We start from the raw sequence: 23,700 nt of genomic DNA, 5'->3' as shown, positions 1-23,700 counted from the left end.
CACGCTGGAGGGGGAAGGCCTGAACGGACAGAAAAGCTGGCCGAATGGCCAATATGGACATGAAGGGAGTCCAGCGAGGGGCGGGGGAACCTCTGTAGACCCCCCCGCTACCCTCTACAACTCCCCCAAAGGGGTAAGTTAAAAAAATGCTTGTGAACCCCCTGGACCACACCGGGGAGTTCGAGGGGGTGCTGTACTAAACTGGCCTGGTCCAGTTCGGGTCAGGTCCGGACTTGAACTGAACTGGACCAGCCAGTTCTGTGCACAACCCTAATGCTGGTAACCTCCAGGCTGGACTACTGCAATGTGCTCTATGTGGGGCTGCCTTTGTACGTAGTCTGGGAACTGCAATTGGTACAGAATGTAGCAGCCAGGTTGATCTCCGGGTCTTCTAGAAGAGACCATATTACTCCTATACTAAAAGAGTATATTACATGGGCTGCCAGTAATTTTCCAGGCAAAGTACAAGGTGCTGGTTATAACCTATAAAGCCCTAAACAGCTCAGACCCTGAGTATCTAAGAGAACGTCTTCTCCATGAGCCCCATTGCCCATTGATAGCATCCGGAGTGATCTGCCTGCAGCTGCCATCAGCTCATCTGGTGGCTATGCAGAGACGGGCCTTTTCTGTTATAGGAACATAGGAAGCTGCAATATACTGAGTCAGACCATTGGTCTATTTAGCTCAGTATTGTCCACCCAGACTGGCAGTGGCTTCTCCAAGGTTGCAGGCAGGAATCTCTCTCAGCCCTATCTTGGAGAAGCCAGGGAGGGAACTTGGAACCTTTTGCTCTTCCCAGAGCGGCTTCATCCCCTGAGGGGAATATCTTACAGTGCTCATACTTCTAGTCTCCCTTTCATATATAACCAGGGCAGACCCTGCTTAGCTAAGGGGACAAGTCATGCTTGGTACCACAAGATCAGCTCTCCTCTCTAACATACCAGCAGGGATTCAAACCAGAAACCTCTTGCTCCCTAGGCAAGTTACTTCCTCGCTGTGCCATTAGGTGACTTGGTGGGGCTGCCCCAATACTCTGGATTGCACTCCCTGCTGAGATAAGAGCCTCCCCATCTCTGACAACTTTTGAAAAGTCATTAAAGACTTACCTTTTCACCCAAGCTTTTTAATTTAATTGTGGTTTTTAATTGTTTTAAGGTATTTAGTTGTGTGTTTTGGCTTGTGTTGTAAGCCACCCAGAGACAGAAGTTTGGGGTGGCATACAAATTTGATAGATAGATAGATAGATAGATAGATAGATAGATAGATAGAAGAGAGACATGATACAGTATCCTGTGTTGTGGTTAGTTTCAGCTTCATCACTGTCTTGGAGGTAGATGACTGGCAGTGGAAGAATGGTGGACTGTTTACCCATGCTAACAGGGCAAAGGGGTGCCTTTTAACGTGCTGATTCTCTTATATTTAGTGGAAGAAAAGCAACTGTCTCTATTCAACCCCAGGACAGCTTCCCTCCAGAAGTTGTTGCTGGTGTCTACCTTGTGTTTCTTTTTAGATTGTGATCACTTTGTGGATAGAGAACCACCTTATTTATTTTTCTATGCAAATCACTTTTGAGAGCATTTTTGTTGAAACACGGCATAGTGGTAATAGTGGTAGACCTAAGGCCCAGATTTGTCTCTTCTCTGGAATACAAACATGCAGTCTATGCAACTGAAACTATCATTCAACTGAAGCTATAACACATTACAAGAATCCAATTGGCAACCAATAAGGAATGATACAGTTGGAAGGGACATAGAAGGTCATCCAGCCCACCCCGACTCAGTGCAGGATAACTACAGGTTAAGTATCCCTGGCAGATGTGTATCCAGCCTCTGCTTTAAAAACAAACAAGCAAACAAACGCCCAACCTTCATGAAAGAAGAAAAACCCTAGAATCTTATTTTAATTACAGGGATGAGGGGAAGTCTCTCTGAACATGTGGGAAAGCAAATTTTCCTCATTACTGAAAACTTCAGCTTATGCATCTTTCCCTTCTACACACAAAAACAACAATTAAGAATGTAGTCATAAAGGACATGTGTAGAGGCGGGTCTCACGATCAGTGAGACCCACCTCGAGAGGGTTGGCAGGGAGAGCGGGCTTAGCCCACTCTCCCCACAGACGAGCAGGAAGGCAGCCCTGGGCAGCCAGATCGGCTGCCCACACAATTGCCGGCTCTGTAATGGAGCCTGCAGGGGCTGGGGGGATCAGGGGCCACGCAGCCCCAGGAAGCTCCAGCATGCCCTGCCAAGCCAGGAGGCTGCTTTTAAGCCTCCTGGTTGGGGGTCTCCTCGTGAGTTGCCACAGCACAGACCTGTGCCACGGCAACACGTGATCGAAAATCCTGGGTTAGCAGAGCGCTCGCTCCGCTAACCTCAGCTAAGGGGAGGGGCATTTCAGCGGGTTACCCGCTTTGGTGAGACCGGGCTTGGTGGTGAGCTTGGGCTCGGCGGCCTAGTGGTTCTCATGGTCATACAAAATCGGGCTAGGCTCCCTTAGCCCAAGTTTGTATGACCATGAGAATAGCCTCGTAGTGTTATTGTCATACAGGCCTATGCCCCACTGCATCTCCCAGTCATTTTTCATTTTTTAAAAACCTAACCACCACCACCTCGCCGACACAGTTCTGATTAACAGCATATGCTTCCACATTCTCTGGAATCATTACCACAGACCCCATAAGTAAAATGTGGCTCCCATGCTGAGAAAAATGTTCCGCAAAACGCATGTCAAAATCCAATTTTTGACAAGCTGAAATGCATGGCACTGTAACTCAGCCATTTGTCACCTGAAATGCCACATGCATAATCTTCAAATGGACCTGTCCTACATGGCAAGTTTCACATCAACCTGACCATTCGTCCAGAAATATCAGCTGAATTAAGTAATCCCCCTGCTGAGTCCTGGTTATAATGGTAAAATGCAATATGTGTCACTCAAAGGGACATAGGAAGCTGCCTTACACCAAGTCAGATCACTGGTCCACTAGCTCAGTATTGTCTACACAGACTGGCAGCGGCTTCTCCAAGGTTGCAGGCTGGAGTCTTTCTCAGCCCTATCTTGGAGATGCCAGAGAGGGAACTTGGAATCTTCAGCAGGCAAGCATGCTGATGCTCCCCCAGAACAACCCCATCCCCTAAGGGGAATATCTTACCTTGCTCACATATGTAGTCTCCCATTCAAATGCAAACGAGGGTGGACCCTGCTACCACAAGACCAGCTCTCTCTCATCCTTAATGATGGAGTGTCAACAGGTACTCTGCAATTTGACCAGTTAATCAACCAGCATCATGACACTACACTGCAACCCCACAATAGGACAACAGAGGCTGTTTTATTCTGGTCATATGGTTCTGGTGTCTTCACTCAGAAATGTGCCACAAACAATGCCCCTCATTTTAAGGATAGCTGTGATGAAGTGGCACTCTGCACTTAATCAGAAGCAAACTTAATTATTATTAAGTATGTTTGTATTATTTGTGTGTTTTAGGGCTGAGCCCTGTCATTGAAAACAGGTTCCAAGGACTGAGACTGAGCACCAGCACAAATTAAGCCCTGTCAAGAAGTCTGATATGCTTATATCAGCAAAGCTTTTATCTTATCAGCAAAGCTTTTTGTAACTAATAGAGGTCTGCTTGGTTTTACTATTAAACCAAAAACGAAATGGAGGATCCTCCTGAAGCAGTACAGGATCCTATGGTGTTGTGAGCTGAAGTCCAGTGAGACAATAAACCACACATTGACTATGGCCTGATCTAAATACAACAGAATGAGATGGTAAAATCCGGAGTTGGTGGAATAGACTGTTCCACTTCAGCATGTAGGTGGGATATACTGTTTTTGAAAGTTCCCTTTTACATAAAACACAAAACCTAAACAGAGCTCCTTCCAATAGAAAGAAAAGGGCTGTGCTACAGTTGTTTCCTTGATGTGCTAGTTTTATTTATTTATTTAAATAAAACTTTATTTAGTTTTAAACAAGTTCTGGTGAAAATTAATCTGCCTACTTTCCTTTCACTATAATCCTAACTGATAATTACTATCATCACAAGTTAGCCCACTTCCACCTCAAGCATTCATGCATCCACCATCTTCAATTGAGGTGGATGACATCATCACAAACTACATCACTGACATCTCCCTATATGTCACTAGAACCATACTAAATTTGGTTGAAATTGGTTCCTACTTGTGTTTCAAATATTCACGTGTCCATCATCTTGAATTGGGGTGGGTGACATCATCACAAACTGCACCTTTGAGGTGTCCCGATTTATCCCTACAATGTTACTAAATTTGGTCCAGATTGGTGGAGTGGTTCACAAGTTAGCCCACTTGCACCTCAAATGTTCATACATCTGCTAGCTTGAATTAGGGTGGATGATATCACAAACTGCACAGTTGAAGTGTCCCTATTTATCCCTACAATGATACCAAATTTGGTCCAAATTGGTTAGGTGGTTCACAATTAGCCCATTTGTGCCTCAAATGTTCATGTGTCTGCCATCTTGAATTAGGATGGATGACAATTTGGTTCAGTCCTTGCAAGGTTGATGTGACACAGAGACACACACACACCCCAACGGACACACATTTTCCTTTTCCTTAAGGAAAGTAAGCTAAACAATTGAGCATTCGCAAACGGTACCCTCACTCCTTGCTCTGGGTGCAATACCATAGTCTGACGTGGTGCGATATATCCTCCCACCTAATTCGACTGCCTCTGGAGGCCCAGCCTCAGGCGTTATTATTTAGTTACACTCCCAAGAACTTCACAGCCTCAGTCAAACTTTCAAGGGTAGCCGGATTAGTCTGTTGCAGAAAAACAACAAAGGTTCATGTGGCTCCTTAAAGACGAAAACATTTATTGAAGCATAAGCCTTCGTGAACCACAGCCCAGTTTATCAGATAATCGGATGAAGGGGGCTTCAGTCCACGCAAGTTAGTTTACACTACAATAAATGCGTTCGTCTTTAAAATCCCACAAGAGTCTGTTATTATTTTCAGCCAAGTCAAATAACTGTTTCCAAAAGATGCAGTTTCCTAAATTGTGCCCCATCTTTGGCTATTAAATGATCGATTTTGACTCTGTTGCAGGAAAAGAAAAGAAAAAACAGCAAAGAATTGTTTATTTCGAAAGAGCAACTGCTGCACACAGCAGCAGCTCGCCACATGACATGACACAAGCAAGCAACCTCCGGCCGAGCGCGCAGCAAAAAGAAGGGAGGGGACTGCTGGGAAGGTTTGCTAGACGACTACACTTCCCAGACGCCTCTAGAGCTGTGAGTGGGAAACAGGAAGTGTGCATGGTCAAAGGGTATAAGAGCAAAAGGTTAGGGCATGTGGCTTCTCAGCCACCCCGTGCAGATTCCGGGCCTGCGTTAATCGTAATATATGCGCGGAATGAAGCTCTAAAGTGTATGGAGAAGTAGCAATGGCGGCAGCGAAAAGCAACGAGCAGAAGGAGCTGCTGGCTCTTATGCACCAGCACTTGGTCCAGATTGGCTATGGGAAAGCGGCGAGAGAGCTGCTGCTACAGAGCGGCCAGGTAATGGCAGCATCTCCTACGCGAAAGGAAACGTGAGCGTCGTCGGGAGTACGGCTGCCCTACTCTTGGAAGCCTCCTCGAGGCTCAGGTCACGAACTCAGCAGCACTGGCCACGTGGGAAATGAAGGTGCTGCTGCCCTGTAACGCGTTCCCCTCTCGTCTGGCGGGACTGGGCATTATTACGAGTGCTGCAGCTGCGTCCGGTGTAATTGATTCCTTCCCCCTCCTCCCCTGTAAACTTGCAAACATAATTCTGCAGAATTATGGAAGAACATGTCTTGGGAACCGCTTTCCTCGCTTGCATTCTCTGTTCGTTTGTTCTGTGTTGTCAGTACCCCCGTCTTTCAGGGCCGTTGTAAGAATAATTGAGTGTGAGTGAAGCACTTGCGAGTATTCTGCCTTATAAGCAGGGGCGTAGCAAGGTTGGAGCGGACCCAGAGACAAGGTTTTAAAATGGGGCCCCCCACTCACTGAAGGTGTGTGTGTGTGTGTGTGTGTGTGTGTGTGTGTGTACACACACACACCAATGTGCCACAATAGAACATCATCCTAAATTATTTTTTTTTAAGGTTTTGTAGATTGTGGACTATTATTATTTATTCAGACAATGCAAGTCACTTAATGGTACTAGAGAAAGGCATGCTGTTCTGGTAGCTCCAGGTCTTAACACTCACATCAATTTCGGAAGATGAATACAACTGAAAGAAGCCCTGGCGGGTGCGTGGCTTGGAAAGTCAGTCATGTGACTTGCCTCTGGGGGGCCCCCCATGGCAGTGGGCCCCCAGACAACGGTCTCCCCTTGCCCTATTATAGTTACGCCCCTGCTTATAAGTGCTGTTCAGTAGTCCTCTGGAGCTGTAATGTTTGGAAATGTAGAAGATTGGTCGTGCCCTGGGAGTGATGATCCTCTGGAATAAGGGACCACTTTAAAAAGAGAAAGAAAGTGAGACTGAGAAAACTTCAATTTACTTTAATCTTTTACCTCTCTTCATTTTAGGCTGTGTCTAAGGGGGCTTCTAGGCAGATGGCTTCTCAAATGCAACTATTCAGTGTAGCTGATGACCACAAGCCATGTGGGGTTAATGCAAATCCTCTCCGTGCTCATCACTGCTAGTCTAGGCAGCAGATTGGGAACTAGTACTATGGGTATGAGTATTGTCCAAAAAGGCAACTCTGATACCTGTGTGTTGGTTAAAACAGTTTGCTTGAAGAATGTTCCCCCTCCCCATTTGAAGTTGGGTGCTAAGATTATTTTTTTTTTAATAAAATCATTATTGGTTAAGATGTAGCATAAGCAACATGGCACTTTGGGAGTACCACCTAACAGAGATGTGAGTTTCCTGGAAAAGCACGAATCAGGAAAACTTTCTGTACTGTAAATCTGATTTCACATCTACAGGTGGTCAAGTGATGCACATTCAACTGTGAACTTTTCCTGTTAAAGGCAAGAGAATGTTAAATTCCATTTAAAATAGGTTTGTGGCCTGCTGTGCAAATTTAAGACCATTTACAAGCTCAAGCTTGAAGCTGGCTCGTGATAAAATATATGCATTTTAGGTGAGGTGATCGACTTGTTGAATGCATACCAATACCAGTACTAAATATTGGATGTATTTAAAAATATAAGCAATAAAGGATGCAAGGGGTTATTGTGGTTGAGGTATAGCCTCAAAGCACAAGGATGTGTTTATTTGGTATTTGCTCTTTTATGCACCTGAGCAAGCCACTTGTCTCATTGGACCCTAGTGACCTGTCCTACGCATGTTTACAATTAAGGTGGTTTAGCCCATGACTCAGAAACCACTGACTTCTTAAAGACTAATCAGTTTGCAATTGGTCTTGGAAAATGTGGGTTTAATGCAAACCAAATTGCAATGTGTCTGCTGGTGTGAATGATCTTTTCCCACCTTTAAATAACTCTTATGTAGCTAAAACTAGCTTATAATATGGTCCAGTAACATGCTTCAAAAGTCTAAATATGTTTACTGTTGGCATCTTAGCGGTGGGTGTGAGAGGTTTGCTCCATGCAAGTGGTTTCTGTATCCCAGCCCTAGACTCCTAGACATCTTTACTAGTGTGTTCCATTTTTGTCTCCAGTGGATCTGTAGCCCTCATCTCCATCATGTTTCAGTGTAAATTTAAAATGGCTTTGATTCTTAAGTTAGAATAAACTACTTTTTTCTGCACTGTAGAGTGGGAGGAGAACAAAGCTTTGAGCTAATACTAGTGAGACTTGATGCACATCAGCCTGACCATTGCTTTTGACATTCCTGTGTAAGGAACCACTTTTAATTTTTCAGTTCTAGACAGAATAAAAACGTCAACAGTCAGAGTGGCAGTCCGTAGGTGTCACAAAATATCTTGGAGGGTGATGCTACTTGTGTATGGGATGAGGTTAGCCAGGCCTTGGAAGATGGAGAACTTCAGTGATGCTAACGATTAAAATATTATGGGGGTAGTCTTTTAAACAATAGACTAGATTAAAAATAAGAGAAGTCTTTGTTCTTGCGCCTGTAAGGTATATGGAGAAGTTGTTCAGTGATTATCTTGTAAAAACAGAGATCTATCCTGCCAATACTTCATAACACCAGTTAAAGCTGAGAGAGGAGGCCATTTTTCAAAAATATGGATTTCGAAGTGTGTGCTAACTGTTTAGTTCTGCACTTATTTACATGGAAGTAAGTTTCAGTGAATTCAGTGAGATTCTGAGCAAATCTGCAGCTTTAGGAACACTCTTTGTCTTTAAATCAGTAAGAGCTCAGTCTTGTGGTTACTTTTCTCCTGGGAAGCAGTGCCCAAGTCATTTAACTCTGAAGTAGTCCTGTTATGCCAATGGCTTTACTCCAGAGCTATGGACTGAAGGCTGCTGTGTTCTTGAATAAAAGGAAGATTTATTTGTTTTGTGTTCTTCTACAGAAGACCTTCCCGTTATCCCCAATTCCCCTCCGAGAGATCTTCACTCATTGGAAAAAGTAAGTTGGTTTCTTTGGTGTTGCCTACATCTTATTATGGTTACTATTATTTATGTGCTATTTATTATATGGAAATATTTTTACCAGGCCGACATAACAATCTAGCATGAACAAAGGGTTCTGGATGAATAGCCCAATTCCAGTCTGCAATATAGGAGGGGAAATGTGTCCAGTCTGCTTTAGAATTTTTCCTGGTAGCTTCCTCCACCCCTGCTTACCTCTTGTTGCTATCAACAGCTTATTTTTTGAAAGTCCTTTAAGATTTTATCTATGTATTTGTATCGTGCCTTTTGGCCCCCAAGACCGCTTGCAGTTCAAAAATATGATACTAAAATACATAATAAAACGACCATAGATAATTAAAAATTGACAAGTATTGTAAAACAGGATAAAAACAGCCAAGGAATATTAAACCAACTGAAATGCTTGTTGAAACAAATGTTTTAACCAGGCAGTGGAAGCATAGGAGGCTAGCTAGGCCTCAAAGGGCAGCAAGTTTATCTTGGGGGCTGTGACTGAGAAGGCCCTGTCACATGGCCACATGCCCCCAAATGTGTGTCTGAGGGTGGGCATTGGGTAACGAGCATAGTATGCAGGCAGATTTGTGTGGAAGGAGAGGCCCTTGAAGTATCCTGATCCCAAACTGTTAAGGGCTTTCAATGTAATCACCAATACCTTGAAGTTGAACTGAGTCCAGGAATGAACTGGTAGCCAGCAGAGGTTGAATAAAATGGGACTTGCATGCTCCCAAGTATGGGCCCCATGAAGGACCCTTGCAGCCACATTCTGTACCATTTGATGTTTCCAGTATTTATAAGGATATCCCCACACAAAACATATTACAATAATCCAATCTAGATGTGACTAGAATGTGTAACACTGGCCAGATCCACTTTCCATAGGAAGGGGCACAGTTGGTACAAGCTTAGCAGAGGAGCTCCTGGCCACAGCTGCCACATGGCCATCTAGGACCAAAGCCTGATCCAGGAGCACTCACATATTGCACACCTAATCTTTCAAGAGGAATGCTACCTCGCTCAAAACAGGCTGTACATTAAATTGCAGATCAGCTTGCCAATTGACCAGGATCACCTCTGTCTTGTCTGGACTCAGCCTCAGTATATCAGTCCATATCCAATGATTTCAGACCACTATTCAGGACCTCTACTGCCTTTGTAGGATCTAATTTTTTGAGAGAGATGTATAACTGGGTATTATAGTGATGACTTTGTAACTAAACTCACAGATGGCCTCTTCCAGCAGGAGATGGGATAAAGTTCTGAAGGACCCCCAGGTAGCAATGCAGCGCCATCAAGCCTAACCTAGCAAGGCAGTCCACAAGGAAAGATACCGTTGGTTCATGGTACTGAAAGTTGGTCAGAAAATCACCCTACTAGATCATGGGGGGTGGGGTGTAGGTCCATGCATCTGTTTGAACATTTATGTTTTCTTTCTGAAATGAATGTGCGTTAATCGCTTTGAAGATATTTGAGCCCAGAATATGTCTTTTCATGAAATACAGTAATGTAGTGCAGTGACTTTCAACCTATAAGCTGTGAACAAATTCCTCTTAACCACAGCAAAGAGATCTTTTAGGTCTCCTGACACTAGGTGGGAACACGCTACTTCCTCTAAAAACCAGAGGAGTCGGTCTGCTGCTATTTTGGGAAGGATGGAGCATCTATATTGACCCATCTCTGACTGTACCATAGACATGGCTGCTTGGGAGATCTACTTCAGGAGGTGAAAGAGAAGAGGTCCCTAGCCAGGCTCCTCTGTTACTGGAAAATAGGAGGGCTTCTTGCACTGCTTAGAACATGACTGTACAATCAGTGAGGCTTTTAACTCAAAGCCAGATTTTCCTAAAGAGAAGTTTGCAAATGCCCACAATACTTGCTAGTAATTAAAAAAAAAAAAAATCACCCCAACAGAACCATATGGCTACTGTATTTGTGTCCTAGCGATTCCATTGCCTTTCAGTTTAGTTTCAGGCATCATTCATGTACATAGCACCAATGTTACTTGCACACTCTCCATAGTGCGAATGCCAAAATCTCAGCTTCCTTCCCCCACCCCCTTATACATTTGACACATTGCAGCTTCCGCTAAGTCTATATGAAAGCTTACATGCCATATTGAGCAAAAAGACATTTTCTGCTTGTCTCCAAGATACTGCTCCCAAACGTCTACTGTTCTACTCAGATGAAAATGTTATGAGGGAGGCAGCTGGGTGAATATGTGGCTTTGGTAGGCTCATTTTCTTTCACTCTTCTGACCCTTGACCTCCTCGTGACATTTGTGTGTCTCATTGTTATGTCTGACTTGAGATTATGAAGAAGTATAGGGATAAAGCCCTTTTGTTTTAGTGTATAAAGCAATACGTTAAAATAAACTGGTGTATAAATAACATAATCAGTTATGGCTTCTCTGGCAATCACAACTTTGAATTGTTCAGCCTTTGCTTTTCTATGCACTTCTCAAGTCACATTCTTCTGCTTTGCCTATTCATCAGGTTTGGAGCAGAGGAGGAGTGCTTTTTCATTAGCCTAATTCAGATGTTACCTAAAAGAGACGCTGTACCCAGGTACAGTGTCTCAAAATGGGGCCGCAAGTCATGCCCTGGCCCCATCACTCACCCCCCTCAGCCTTCTGGTCACACTTATAGCAGCCTTCATCTGAAGAGGCGAATGCTGCTTTTGTGACAACAGGTGCTTCCGTGATCAGGAGGTGCGGGCGCCTCTCACTCCTGATCATGGAAATGGCCGCTGTAAGTGTGAGCAGCAGGCTGAGGAGCTAAGTTGGGATGGGACTTTTGTTTGTTTATGTATTTATTGTTAAACTTATATACCGCCTTTCATTAAAACAATCCCAAGGTGGTTTACACAAAATTAAAAACAAGGTTATAAAAATGACACAATTAAAATATTAAGCTAAAAATATAAAACAAATCTGATTAAAAAATTTAAAAACAGTACAAAATACAAAGAAGCAGCAGCAGAGACAATCATTTAAAAAAGCGTGGGTAAAAAGCCAAGATTTAACATGGTGTCTAAAAACTGTGATGGAGACCGAGGAGCAGATAGCCACTGGGAGAGCATTCCCGAGTCTGGGGGCAGCAACAGAGAAGGCCCTGTCCCGCATGCGCGACAACTGAGCCTCCCTCATTGTCGGTACCCGGAGCAGAGCCCCCTCAGATGACCTTGTCAAGCCGTCAGCAACCCTTGGGAGCAGGCGGTTCCTCAGGTATCCTGGGCCCAAACTGTTAAGGGCTTTAAAGGTCAAAACCAGCACCTTGAATTGGACCCAGAAACAAATTGGTAGCCAGTGCAGCTCTTTCAAAATGGGTGTGATGTGCTTCCACTGGGTTTCCAGATATTCTTCAAGGGCAGCCCCACGTAGAGCACGTTACAGTAATCCAGCCATGATGTGACTAAGGCATGGGTAACTGTGGCCAGATCTGCCTTCTCGAGAAAGGGACGCAGCTGGCACACTAGCCGAAGCCGTGCAAAGGCACCCCTGGCCACCGCCTCCACCTGAGCTTCCAAAAGCAGAGCCGGGTCCAGTAATACTCCCAAGGTGCGTACTTGCTCCTTCAAGGAGAGTGCAACCCTATCCAGAACTGGTAAAATCTCCTGATCCCAATTGGCTCTCCTACTTGACCCTGTTTTCAGGCATTGTACATGAGTGCAGTGGCTCTCTTAAATAATGTCTGAATTAAGCTATTGTGTGCTATATAATAAAGAACCTTTCCTAAAGCAAAGTTGCTCTCTTCTGGGATCTCCTTGTGCAACCTGTAGTAATTCATCTCTCTGTATGGTTTCTAAGGAGAGATATAGGCTTTCCCTAGCAGTTTCCTGTAGGTAGGCCAAATACAGGTGGCCCCCATTATTCTCAAGGGGTTCCATTCCCACCAATTAGAGCAAATATGAAAACTGGAAACCTTATCCCTATGGTAATCCAGGGGTTAGGTTCCTTACTAAAAAAAAAAGTCAAGGAAGCAGAAAAGGGTAGAAAAGCATAGTACCTTGTTCTCCAGTAATACCCCCCAATTCCTTTCTCGTTAATTTTTTTTTAAAAGAGCCACAAAATGGCTCCATGCTTCAAAATGGTGGCCAGAAATGACATCAGAAGTCATTTCTGGCCACTCAGGAACCATGGATAGCCAGAAACTGCCTATATTTCATGCAGTGGATTAAGAAACTGGGTCCATGAACCTATGCACAGATACATGAAACTGATCCTTGAAAACGCAGATAATGAGTCTCCTGTAATGTTCCTGTTGTGTAATGCTAACCATTTTTGTCAAATTTTGCCCCACTTACTCTGCCCTACTGTCCTCTCCCTGTAGTTAATTGGCTCTCAGAACCATTGATATGTAACAATGCGTGTACATGAGGCTACTCTAATGCTTTTTCTCCTCCCCAGACTTTATTTTCACTGTAATCTGTCTGTCCTTGTACATGGGTGAATCTGATCCACTATCCAAGCTCATTTCGTCATTCATTTTCTCTTGGTTATGCAATGTCAAGGCTCAAACCGTGTTCTATGTTTGCTTGTTACCTGACTGATGGAGACTCAGTAATGACAAACTTCTAAAAACCAAGGTTTTAATTAGCCATGCAAATAGGATGAAGTCTATTACTAGGTCAATCTAAATTCCACATCCTAATTTCATGGTCTTGAGGTATGATTAATTTACACTCATCTTTCTAATAAGTTAATTTTGAAGTCTATTAGCCATTATATCCTGAGTGGGTGTTTGTCTAAATGAAAACTGGAACCCCAGTTTTTGTGTGTGTTAGACAAACAAGAACTAACCCACCTTGGTTTTAATGGCAAGGGAAGTGTTTCTGAAGGGCAATGAGAACTCTTATTGAGTCAACAACCCCGCAGAAAAGGGGCATATAAATACCTTTTGCCTCTCTTAAGCCTGCTGCTCTAAACTCCTTTTCAACATACTTCCAAAAATCTGTCCAACAGAACTTCCTCGCCAGCCCAAAAACAAAAGGCAGATGATGCCAAAAGAGAGACTCCGGCAAAGATCAGAGTTCCTGACCCGAAGAGCAGCTCAGAGAGTGAGGAGGAAGCAGCAAAACCCATCACAAGTAAGAGCGTGTGGTGTCTATGAAGCTGAATGGGAGCATTCCGGTGATAAACTGATATTGAGCAAGTGGCACAGCCCTGCTTGAAAAGGTTCCCCCCAATAGCAGGGGCACCACTATTGTCACATAATCCAGGTTTGAAACTCCTAAATCATGCAGCTGCTGGTTGCAGTTTTCACAGTGAAAAAATTTAAGTATTGAGGTGGCAAAGAGCAAAGAAGATAGGAGGGGCTGGGCATGGACGAAGGGCAGAAGCTTGGTGTCACTTATAGGGACAAGGAATTATGCACACTATAGCTACACTATTCCCTCACCCGGAGACTGCTGCACGCACTGGTTATCCATTTTCCAACTTGTATTGATCCCCTAGATCAGGGATTTATTAACAAGTGTACCCCTTCTGACACTTAGTTTCAATTCATATACCCCATTTATATACATACACATAAGTTCACACTCTCTTAAATGTTAGTTATGAGAGGCTCTTTCAGTCACTGGCTCATTGCAGAGTAAGTTACTCATGTGAGAAGGCGCACACACTGCCTTGATACTGCCACCCAAAACAACTCATTCTGCACACAGATGAAAAAAATTAGAACACTGATAGGGATGCCTAGGCATGTGCCACTTGTGCTCCCCTTAATCTGGTCTTGTGCTACACATACCCCCCACAAGGCTTTAAAGCACCTTCCAGGGGTTCCTGTTGAAAATCCCCTGGCTGAAAATCCCTGCTCTAGATCATCCTTATTATCCTGTGGCCAAAGCAGAAGGATTCTAAGTTGGCAAATTGCTTGCCAGGGCCATGTCCCATCTTAACTCTGCCAAGTGAGAAGAGCTTTTAACAGAACAGTGTGGCCCGTCTGGTTGGGAAAAGAGCTGCAGGTGAGGCTTGGTCTCACTCCCTGCCCCACTGCAGCATTAGCCCCAGGCACACGGGCTGGTCATTTGCCAGGTTGGGAACTGGCCGAATGACCATCCCATGTGCCTGGGGTTAATGTTGTGGCAAGGTAAGGGAGACTGAGGCAGCCAGGAAAGATGAGTGGGGGCCCCACCCCACCCGAGTGGCTGTCACTATCCCAAGCCTAGTCCAACAGCTGGTAGGTGGCACTCTAGAGCCAGATTTACCAATTAGCTTCGTGGAAAATGGTAAGAAGTGACTTGCTTAGGAAAATAGTCCTGAGAAGTGAACGATGTGATCTTGTACATGTGCAAAGCAGTTTGTGTTAAAGAGGTCTGTTGCATGGTTTGTTGCCATGCAATATATTCTGTGGGACAGCTTTGCCATTTAGCAGGAGCTTCAGATTAGATGGTTGTCTGTATGATAGTAATGGCATGCCCCCATAGACTTTTCTTTCTTTTTTTTGAGTCAGGGGTCACTCTCAAAATTGGGTTGTATTTCTTTTATCATTTTTTTTAGTCTATTGGACTGAGTGCTGTAACCAGGCATCCTACCTCTCAAGGTTATTGTAAAAATAAAAAGAGGGGAAGGAACTATTTACACAATTCAGTACCCTGAGTTTCTTGGAGGAAAGGTAGGATATAAATGCAACTAATAGAAAAATCATGTCTGCACTTAGAGTAGAGGAGATTGTCTGTCTAGGGCACTGGGAAGCTGATTAGAAATTTCTCACTGTGAATATAGCACAGGGCTTACGTTCTTGAGGGAAGAAAACCCTTTCATGCAACTTGGCATATCCAGTTAGAGGGAAATAAAAATTCTGTAAGTTTCTATGTCTCTCCTCACCTGTTTTGCAGCCTGCCTGCCTGCAAACAATACCTCCATAGCTACGGCAGAGAGTAGCAGCGACGATGATGATTCTTCTTCTGAAGAGGACACGGTTGCTGGAAAGATGGTAAGCAGTCGGGCTTGTGCTGAAAGGATTTGTGAAGCTAAGGTAGCTGATCATGGTCTGTTCGGATACATTTGGATACCTTCTTAGGTAGGGCCTTGGGGAAGACCGTAATAGTTTGTCTTTCTGGAAGGTAGATAGGCTTCACATGCCAAGTAAGATCAGAGGGTGTAAAAATCTGCCATGAAGTTCAAAATTCAAGAGCATGTGGAAAAATCCTGAGAGCCTGAGTTTGGGATAACCATTTGATGGAGCTGCCTGAAGGTCATGCAGTAGAATAGGGATAGGTCTACTCTGCACACATCTTTGTCCTCCCCATTGCTCTTTATGTTACTGAACATGCATAGCCTCCTCCAGTACAAGGGTCCTTGCATTTCTTTTACTCCAGTACCGCTGTGTCAGCCAATATACCACACAGTCAAGGTGTGTTGACCTGAATCAGGAAAATAAAAATGTGCAAAGGTTTTGTAGTGCAGAAAGCTTGAATATCAGGACTCGCAGTGTAGGTTGTTGCTTTTTGTTTGTTTTGGAGGTTTCCTACCCTTTCAGAAACTTCTGCTTAAGAAGAATGAACTCACAGGTGAGGCAAGGAGGATTGTTGGGGCCACTCCATGTAGCATACTGCTGCTACTTTCGCTTGCTGCACACTTGAGCAGGGGAGGAGATCTGGTCTTGTGGTAGCAAGCATGAATTGTCCCCTTTGCTAAGCAGGGTCCACCCTAGATTGCATTTGAATGGAAGACTACATGTGAACACTGTAAGTTATTCCCCTTAGGGGATGGAACCACTCTGGGAAGAGCAGAAGGTTCCAAGTTCCCTCCCTGGCTTCTCCAAGATAGGGCTGAGAGAGATTCCTGCCTGCAACCTTGGAGAAGCCGCTGCCAGTCTGGGTGGACAATACTGAGCTAGATGGAGCAAGGGTCTTACTCAGTAAGACTCTACACATGATTAGTGTGTAGAGCCGAAAGGGGTTCTGCAGGGAGAGAGGCTCTCTTGGGCCCTCTGGGGGTTGGGCAAAGGGAAGTGCTGCCATGTGTGCCCCCCTCCCCCCCGAGCCCCAGTAATGCACCACGTGAGGCCACTGGGCTCGCCTGTTAGCTTGGTGGCTAAGGGAGCCCAGACTGGTTTTGCTCACTCGTGAGAATAGCCTCAGTATAAGGCAGCTTCCTATGTTCCTAGGAGGACCGGAAACTGTCGCTTCCTGCTAGATTGTGGCCTGCACAGGAACTGGTATAGGTTTCTCTTTCTTTTTTGCTTTTCTCCTTCAAGGGTGAAAGTGTCTGGTAGCTTCAGGCTGCTAGATTTGTGAGGGTTATTGGTTTTTGCTCGTTTCCCCAAGGCTCTAAATATCTGTCAGGAATCTACTAGAACAGAAACGTTCTCCCTTTTAACCCATCCAAATCCATCATGTGAGTGTGATTTTAACAAATGCAGCATTCACTTGGTGTACACCTTTATTATTTCACCAGTTGGCCTTGGAAGAGCCTTGAAACGTCTGGCTCTTTATTGTAGAACCAACCAGCTCTCCATTAACTATCAGAAGTAGAAGGTTATGGTCTTTGCGAGAAGACCCAGATTATTACGCTGGTCAATAGATAATCATCAGCTCAAGCAGGTTTATACCTATAAATATCTGGGAGTGGTCTTGCATGCCGGAGGGACTTGGAAGGCTCATGTGGAATATGTAACCTTCATGGCTCAGAGAAGTTCCCTGGCTATATGGAGGTTTTTTATACTGGAGGAGGCAAGATTATACCGGCAGCTCTCAAGTTGTTTGCTGCCAAAGCTAGGAGTCAGCTATTGTATGGTGTGCAATTAGGACCCTATTCTTCCTATAAATCCCTGGAAGCTGTACAAAATAAATTTCTTAGGGCAATCCTGAGAGCACCCAGATGTGCTTCTGTGATGTTGAGAGTTAATCTGGGTGTTCTGAGAATTGAGGCCAGAGCTTGGATGCTGATCCTAGCCTTTTGGCTTAGGATAAACTTCTTCCCTCAAGGATGGATCTCGGCGATTTTGGCTGATGGTTTTCAGTCCTCATGGGCCCACGCAATTCATGCTAAAAATCTTTCACTGGGATTTTCCATGGATTATCTGGTTTTGCTGAGCCATAATCAAGCTCTACTGGCCTTGAAGCAGACAATCCTGGATATTGAAAATCAACACGAGCTCTCTATGATCCCTGAATGCTCAAGAAGGAGGTTGGGTTTATGTATTGCTGTTAGGGGTCCCACTACTTATTTGTATACCTTGGAAAACCCGTGCTATCTGAGGGCTTTTTTTAGAGCCAAGGTATGATATGTTCCCATCGACTGTGCTTGCAGGGAGAATAAAGAGAATACCTAGGGAAGATAGAATCTGCCCTTGTGGCTATGGGGAGATTGAAGCAATCCAGCATGTATTGCTCCACTGCCCGTTTTACAGAGAGCTAAGATCTCCCTGATATCTCCCTGTCTGGCACCTTTTCTGGGACACTCAGAAGATTTTTGTGTTTCTTATCTTCTGGCAGATCAGCTTCCACCTGTTACATATAAGGTGGCGAAGTTTTGCTCTAATGTTATGTGGTTACGTCAGCATTTTATTTCATGTGTATGTTCTTCCTGAACGTTTAGTCTTATATTCATACTTTTACTGTTAGCAATTGCTAGTTAAGTTTCTGATTGGTACTGTATGTGATTGACATTTTATTACTTTCTAGCAATTGTTAACCTTTTGCCAGATTTCTTGTATTGTATTATCTGTAGCTGATTTGTAAGCTGACCATGGGTCGTAAAATAAACAACTATTTCAGTGCCAATGGAAGGCAGTAGCGTTTTATAAGTGAATGGCATAGGACTGTTAAACACAGAGTTCAGATTTGGCATTAGAGAACAAGTGCACTCACACATGTTGACTGGGTAGCCATATCTCTGCAATGCACAAGTGGAACTGCCAGCTTATGTGAGCTTACTGGAGCTCCTCTGTGAACAAAAGTCTCTGGAGCAGAGCTTGGGTCAGGAAGATGGTTTCCATGAAGATGGTGTTGTAAGATTCAGTTCGTATCGTAAAGAAGAACTGACAAGCTTAGTGGAATTCCTTAATTTTTCTTCTCTTAGGTGAAAACTGCTGGGCCAGGCAACAAAACGGCTACTTTTCTGCAGCTTGCTGCTCAGAAATCCAATTCCATCCCAGGGAAAGGGGTAGCTGTAGCTTCTGTCCAATCAAAAGGGAAACTTAACACCACCATTTCAAATAAGCCATCTCCTTCAGCTGTGGCCAAAGCAGTTCAGAATAAAGTCATTCCTGGTAAACCAGGAGCATTGATTCCAGCGGGACAGAGTATAGCACAGACAGCTGCTGCAAAGAAGGCAGTGGACTCTGGTGGCAGCGGCAGCAGCAGCTCCTCATCGGACAGTGAGGAAGAACAGACAGCAGCAGCAACTGTAAACACCACATCTCCCAAGCAAGGTAAGAGGCTAGTTGGTTTGCAGATGTGTTTCATAAGCCACTGCACAGATGTTCTGGCTGGCAGGCTCACATCTCTCCTCTTGGCTCGCAGTCAGATTGGCCTCTGTTGCCTTCCAAATAATGCTGCAGGCCTGATCAGTTCAGCTTTCTTGAATCCGTGTCCACAGAAAATCTTTTCTGTAAAGACTGAAGGAAGAAATATACTTCCAGCCCTGTCAAGTAGAGCACATCCACTAAAACATGATAAAACAGGATCCTGTCAAGGATCTGAAGGTCAGACCTCTGCAATTTATTGTGCTGCACCTACACACACAATTATTAACAGATCTTTAATATGGATTAGTCATCACAATTATATGTTGCTGTCTGAAATGTTTCATTTCAGGCTTTCAGTTTCTACTTTGGTGTTAGTCTAGTGTGGTTTGTCTCTAGGGCATGTTCTCATTCTCTCTCTCTCAGATAGTGCTTTGAGGAAAACTGTTGGATATTTTGAACACATGGAGGTTTTGTGTTTAAATTGCTATCAACTACTGTGGGAACCAGCGTTCTCTAACGGGTTCCCAGATGTTGACCACAACTTCCATCATCCCCAACTGCAATGATCTTTGGCTGGGGGTGGTAAGAGTTGTGGTCAAACATCTGGGAATCCCTGATACAGAGAACACTTGAGAATACACCTCTGCTAAGCTGTGAGTGGATTCTGCTGTGAACTCCCACATTCCTCTGTACTTGGGTTTCTTCTTCAGCAAAAGCCAGCATTTCACTGAAGAAGAATATCCTAATGCTGTGTATATGTCAAGAGTATATAACTATAACTTCGAGTGTGTGACTAGTGCATTCTGAACTGGATCCTAAAGAGGCTATCCGATGGCACCACTCATGTGAATAACACCATGACTTGGTGGCTTGAGCTTCTCTCTGTTATCCTCAATGCTGAGGAGTGAACAGCCAGAATATGCCTGTCCAATGGCATGAGCTGTTGTAGAGGTCCTCTCAAGACAATTGAAACTGCCTCTGTGCTTATGAAAGGGACCGCTTTAAAAGCTGCTTTGTGAAAGCATCTTAGAACTTGATAGTTGAAGTTACTTAGAGCCCCCATGTCTTGAGACACCCTACTTTTTTGGTCATGAATTTCATGTTCTCTCATGCATCCTGAGAATCCAGCATAAATACTGTGATCTTCTCTCTATATTTTAGCTCCAAAGAAGGCAGAGAGCAGCAGTGAGGACTCAAGTGGTGATTCTGACTCCGAAGAAGCAACAAATGTAGCAACGGTCCAGGTATCTCCAGCTCAAGATTTCTCTAGGGACAATGAGAATCACAGATGTGTTTCTCTGTGATGACACTGCACAGGGTAGGCTTTTCCTCTGCAGGGAAATGCCTTGGCACTGGGGTGCTTCCAAACAAGCAACCCCACACATGTGTTCTAGAAGTGCTACAGTCCTGCAAGAACTGTGCTGTGTGCGGATATTAAAATTTAAATCAACTCTTGAACTTCACTAGTGGGGGTCAGGAGTAAATGTTGAGCGGTTCATGTACTTGATTATTTTGAATGCCATTAGTTGATGAGAATGTGAGAGTAAACTCCATATTCAGTAGTAGGAGAGAAGACAGAATAGAATACAAATACAACAGATATTTATATGTGGCTTTTCAACAAAAGTTCCCAAAGCAGTTTACATAGATATAAATAAAATATATCTATTTCATTTAATTCCTGTCCCTAAAGGGCTCACAGTCTAAAAGAGAAACGTGAGATGGACACCAGCAACAACCATTGGAGGGATGCTTTGCTGGGCATGGATTAATTCAGTGCTGTGTTCTGAAGAGGAGCTCTCTTCCAATTTTGACTCTGGCTTCTGACTAGGAAGAACAGGGTCGCTTGGCTCTGCTGTTTTGGAATAGCAGCAACTGCCAACTTCAACTTTTTTTCTTTTATCATGTTTAGCCTACTTTCCAGTAGGCTTATGAGATCGCCCAGCATTCTGTGTGTCTCCCCCTGCCCCCACAATCAACTTCACAATGCCTGGACCACTGTGAACCAAATTGGATACCGTTGTAGGGACACCTCAACAGCATAGTTTGTGATGTCATCCGATCCAAGATGGTGAATGCATAAACGTTTGAGGCACAAGTGGACTAACTTGTGAACCACCTAACCAACTTGAACCAAATTTGCTACAGTTGTAGGGACACATAGGGATGCCCTAATGGCGTGGTGTGTGATGATGATATCCACTCCAATTCATGATGGCGGCCACATGAACATCTGAGGTTCAAGCCAGCTAATTTGTGAACTATCTAACTGATTTGAACCAAATTGGGTACAGTTGCAGTGAGTGACACACAGGGACACCTCAGTGGTATAGTTTGTGATGTCATCCACCCCGATCCAAGATGGCAGGTGCATGAACATCTGAGGTGCACGAGATTTAACTTGTGGACCTTGATTTGAACCAAATATAGTCCAGTTGTAGAGACAGCGAAAGGAAAGTAGGCTGACTAGTTCTTACTAGAACAACTTGTTTCTGTTTTAGCCACCTTCTTCTTTACTCCACTTTTCTCCCCACTGATGGCTTGGCTAGGAGGATTTGCATGCTCAAGACTTGAGTTCACTGGCCTCTGCAGGTACCCAAACAACAAACCTACCCAGGTTCAAGCTGCCCTCACTTCCAGCATCCTCTTGACAAGGAAGGGACTGGCCCATTCTTGCCACCCAAGGATTTTAGATGGTAGCTACATATGACTTCCTCTTTCCCTTCCTCCCATCCCTACTTGGTGGGAAAGGGACTACTTGATCTGCTGCCTCTGCTGTGCTGGAGAACAGCACTTCTTGATGGCTCAGCATGAGCAGGATGAAGAACAGGAAATAGGGGACTTCAGTGCAGACAGTGCCAAGGACCAAACTGAGGATACCACTTCTGATTCAGCGACTGTTTCCAGGCTTCTCCTGGCAGACTGCAGGGTAGAAGTGGCGATCCTACCAGATGCTGGGATCCATCTTGCACCTCTCCTCATAATCAAAGGAGAATTCTCCATCCCGAATCTCTGCCCTGACTTGCAGTTTATTTTCTTGGAGGAGCTTGATTTGTGTTCTTGCATTCGAAGGCATCTGCGCCGAGTCACTTCATGGTCTCTTAACTGTCATGTGCTGATGTTGCCCCTTTATCCTTCACTCTAGGCAAAACCAGCTGTGCCAAGTGCACAGGTCAGTGCAACAGCTTCAAAAAGCTCACCAGCCACTGCGGTACCTTCTAAAGGACCTGTTGTAAAGGCATCTCCTGCAAAGACTGCAGCAAACCAGACGAGAGTAGGACTTGGAGATGCAACGGGAAGCACAAAACTGGCAGACAGTTCAGAGAGCAGTGATTCTTCCGACAGTGAGGATGAGGAAGCCTCCTCAGGAGCACAGGTGAAATGTTACAGGGAAAGCTGCCTTGCGTACCTGTCCCTCAGGTCTGGAGCTACCAGAAGCACAATATGAGTTGGGGAAACTTGATACTGAGTTTGAGTATTATATCGCGTGTCTTTGCAAATGCATGGCTGATGGCCTAAGGGAACTCTATCCCTTGAACATCAATATTTAACATGAGCTTTTAATATTAAAAGACCATAGTGCATTTTTAAAGTGGCTGGTTCAGAATGTAGATGCTTTAAATGCACTCCTTAATTTTTAGTTGTCCTATTCTGTGGCATTTAGGTTGGGTCTCTATTGTTTTGTTACATTATGGAATATTTTTTAAACATGGGAAAGTAATACTACGTTTTAATAAATGCATAGAAAAGAGCCCTCCATAAAAGTACTGGCTGACATCCAGACTAACAAAGCGCACATGCTTTGAGTCTCTGCAGGCACACAGTGGGAGCCCTCGTGCAACATCACGAGTGCTAAAGGAGTTGCACAAGAGTGCTTCTGGAGCACGGGCAGCACTTGGGGGCACTAAAGTTCTTCTGTATTTATCTAACAGATTTCCTATACCACCCAAAACTCACGTCTCTGGGCAGTTTACAATAAAAATACAATTAAATTTTAAATTGTTTTAATGTGTTAAGACATGTTAAAAGTGTTAAACTGTTAAAACTGTAAAGCTGATTAAAAGCCTGGGTGAACAAATGGGTCTTGACTGGCCTTTTAAAAGTTGCCAAAGATGGGGAGGCTCTTATTTCAACAGGGAGCACATTCCAAAGCCCAGAGGCAGCAACGGAGAAGGCCCATACACACCACAGCATGTGTGCTAGAGGCCTAGGGGAGTTAGATGGCCACCACCACTGTCTAGCCATGTAGCAGAATGAGATGGGAGGATGAAGTGGTAGAGTCTTGAGGTGGTAGAATGGATTGTACCATTTTGGATTACAAGTGTAGAATTTATACATTTGAATGCTCCCCATATTAAAACTTCAGGGGAATTTAATATGAAGTAACGGAGGGAGCAGACTTCTCTAGAACTCTTTTCTTTGGTGTTACAGCTTTTTATTTACAGGGAAGGGTTTTTTAATGCATTCAAACTCACCCTACAGTTGGAAGTGGTACATTGCACTCAATCATCTCATTCTGTTGCACGTGTGGACCAGACTTGAAATAGTAACCATCAAGGAACAAATAAGGTTGCTTTCCTATGGCCCCTATATAAGTTATTCTGACTTTGAAATCTGAAAAGATTGTTTCCCTAAACTACATCATGACCTATCCTGTATAGATTTCTCTCTCTAGTGTTTAACATATGAACCACTTGTGGTCACGAATTAGCTTTTACCTATATCATTCTCTTCATGTCTTGACA

General features: G+C 44.1%; 1 protein-coding gene across 5 annotated transcripts in view; it reads left to right on the top strand.

The window, feature by feature from the left end:
* Nucleotides 1-5,274: 5,274 nt before the first annotated feature.
* TCOF1 (treacle ribosome biogenesis factor 1) overlaps nucleotides 5,275-23,700 on the top strand; it is a 53,687-nt gene continuing 35,261 nt past the window's right edge. For 2 of the 5 annotated variants that reach the window (XM_053299578.1, XM_053299577.1), the window contains exons 1-7: nucleotides 5,275-5,548; nucleotides 8,465-8,520; nucleotides 13,501-13,625; nucleotides 15,378-15,475; nucleotides 18,568-18,919; nucleotides 20,117-20,199; nucleotides 22,101-22,331. In XM_053299578.1, coding sequence (XP_053155553.1) covers nucleotides 5,435-5,548; nucleotides 8,465-8,520; nucleotides 13,501-13,625; nucleotides 15,378-15,475; nucleotides 18,568-18,919; nucleotides 20,117-20,199; nucleotides 22,101-22,331 — 1,059 coding nt within the window. In that variant the 5' untranslated portion in view covers nucleotides 5,275-5,434. Of the gene's footprint in view, nucleotides 5,549-5,643; nucleotides 5,754-8,464; nucleotides 8,521-13,500; nucleotides 13,626-15,377; nucleotides 15,476-18,567; nucleotides 18,920-20,116; nucleotides 20,200-22,100; nucleotides 22,332-23,700 lie in introns of those variants that run through there. The other 3 variants (XM_053299580.1, XM_053299576.1, XM_053299579.1) reach the window with 2 other exon arrangements.

Source organism: Hemicordylus capensis, chromosome 2 (genome assembly GCF_027244095.1).
Source record: "Hemicordylus capensis ecotype Gifberg chromosome 2, rHemCap1.1.pri, whole genome shotgun sequence".
Taxonomy (NCBI): Eukaryota; Metazoa; Chordata; class Lepidosauria; order Squamata; family Cordylidae; genus Hemicordylus; species Hemicordylus capensis.
This window is presented reverse-complemented; position numbering and strand designations above follow the sequence as displayed.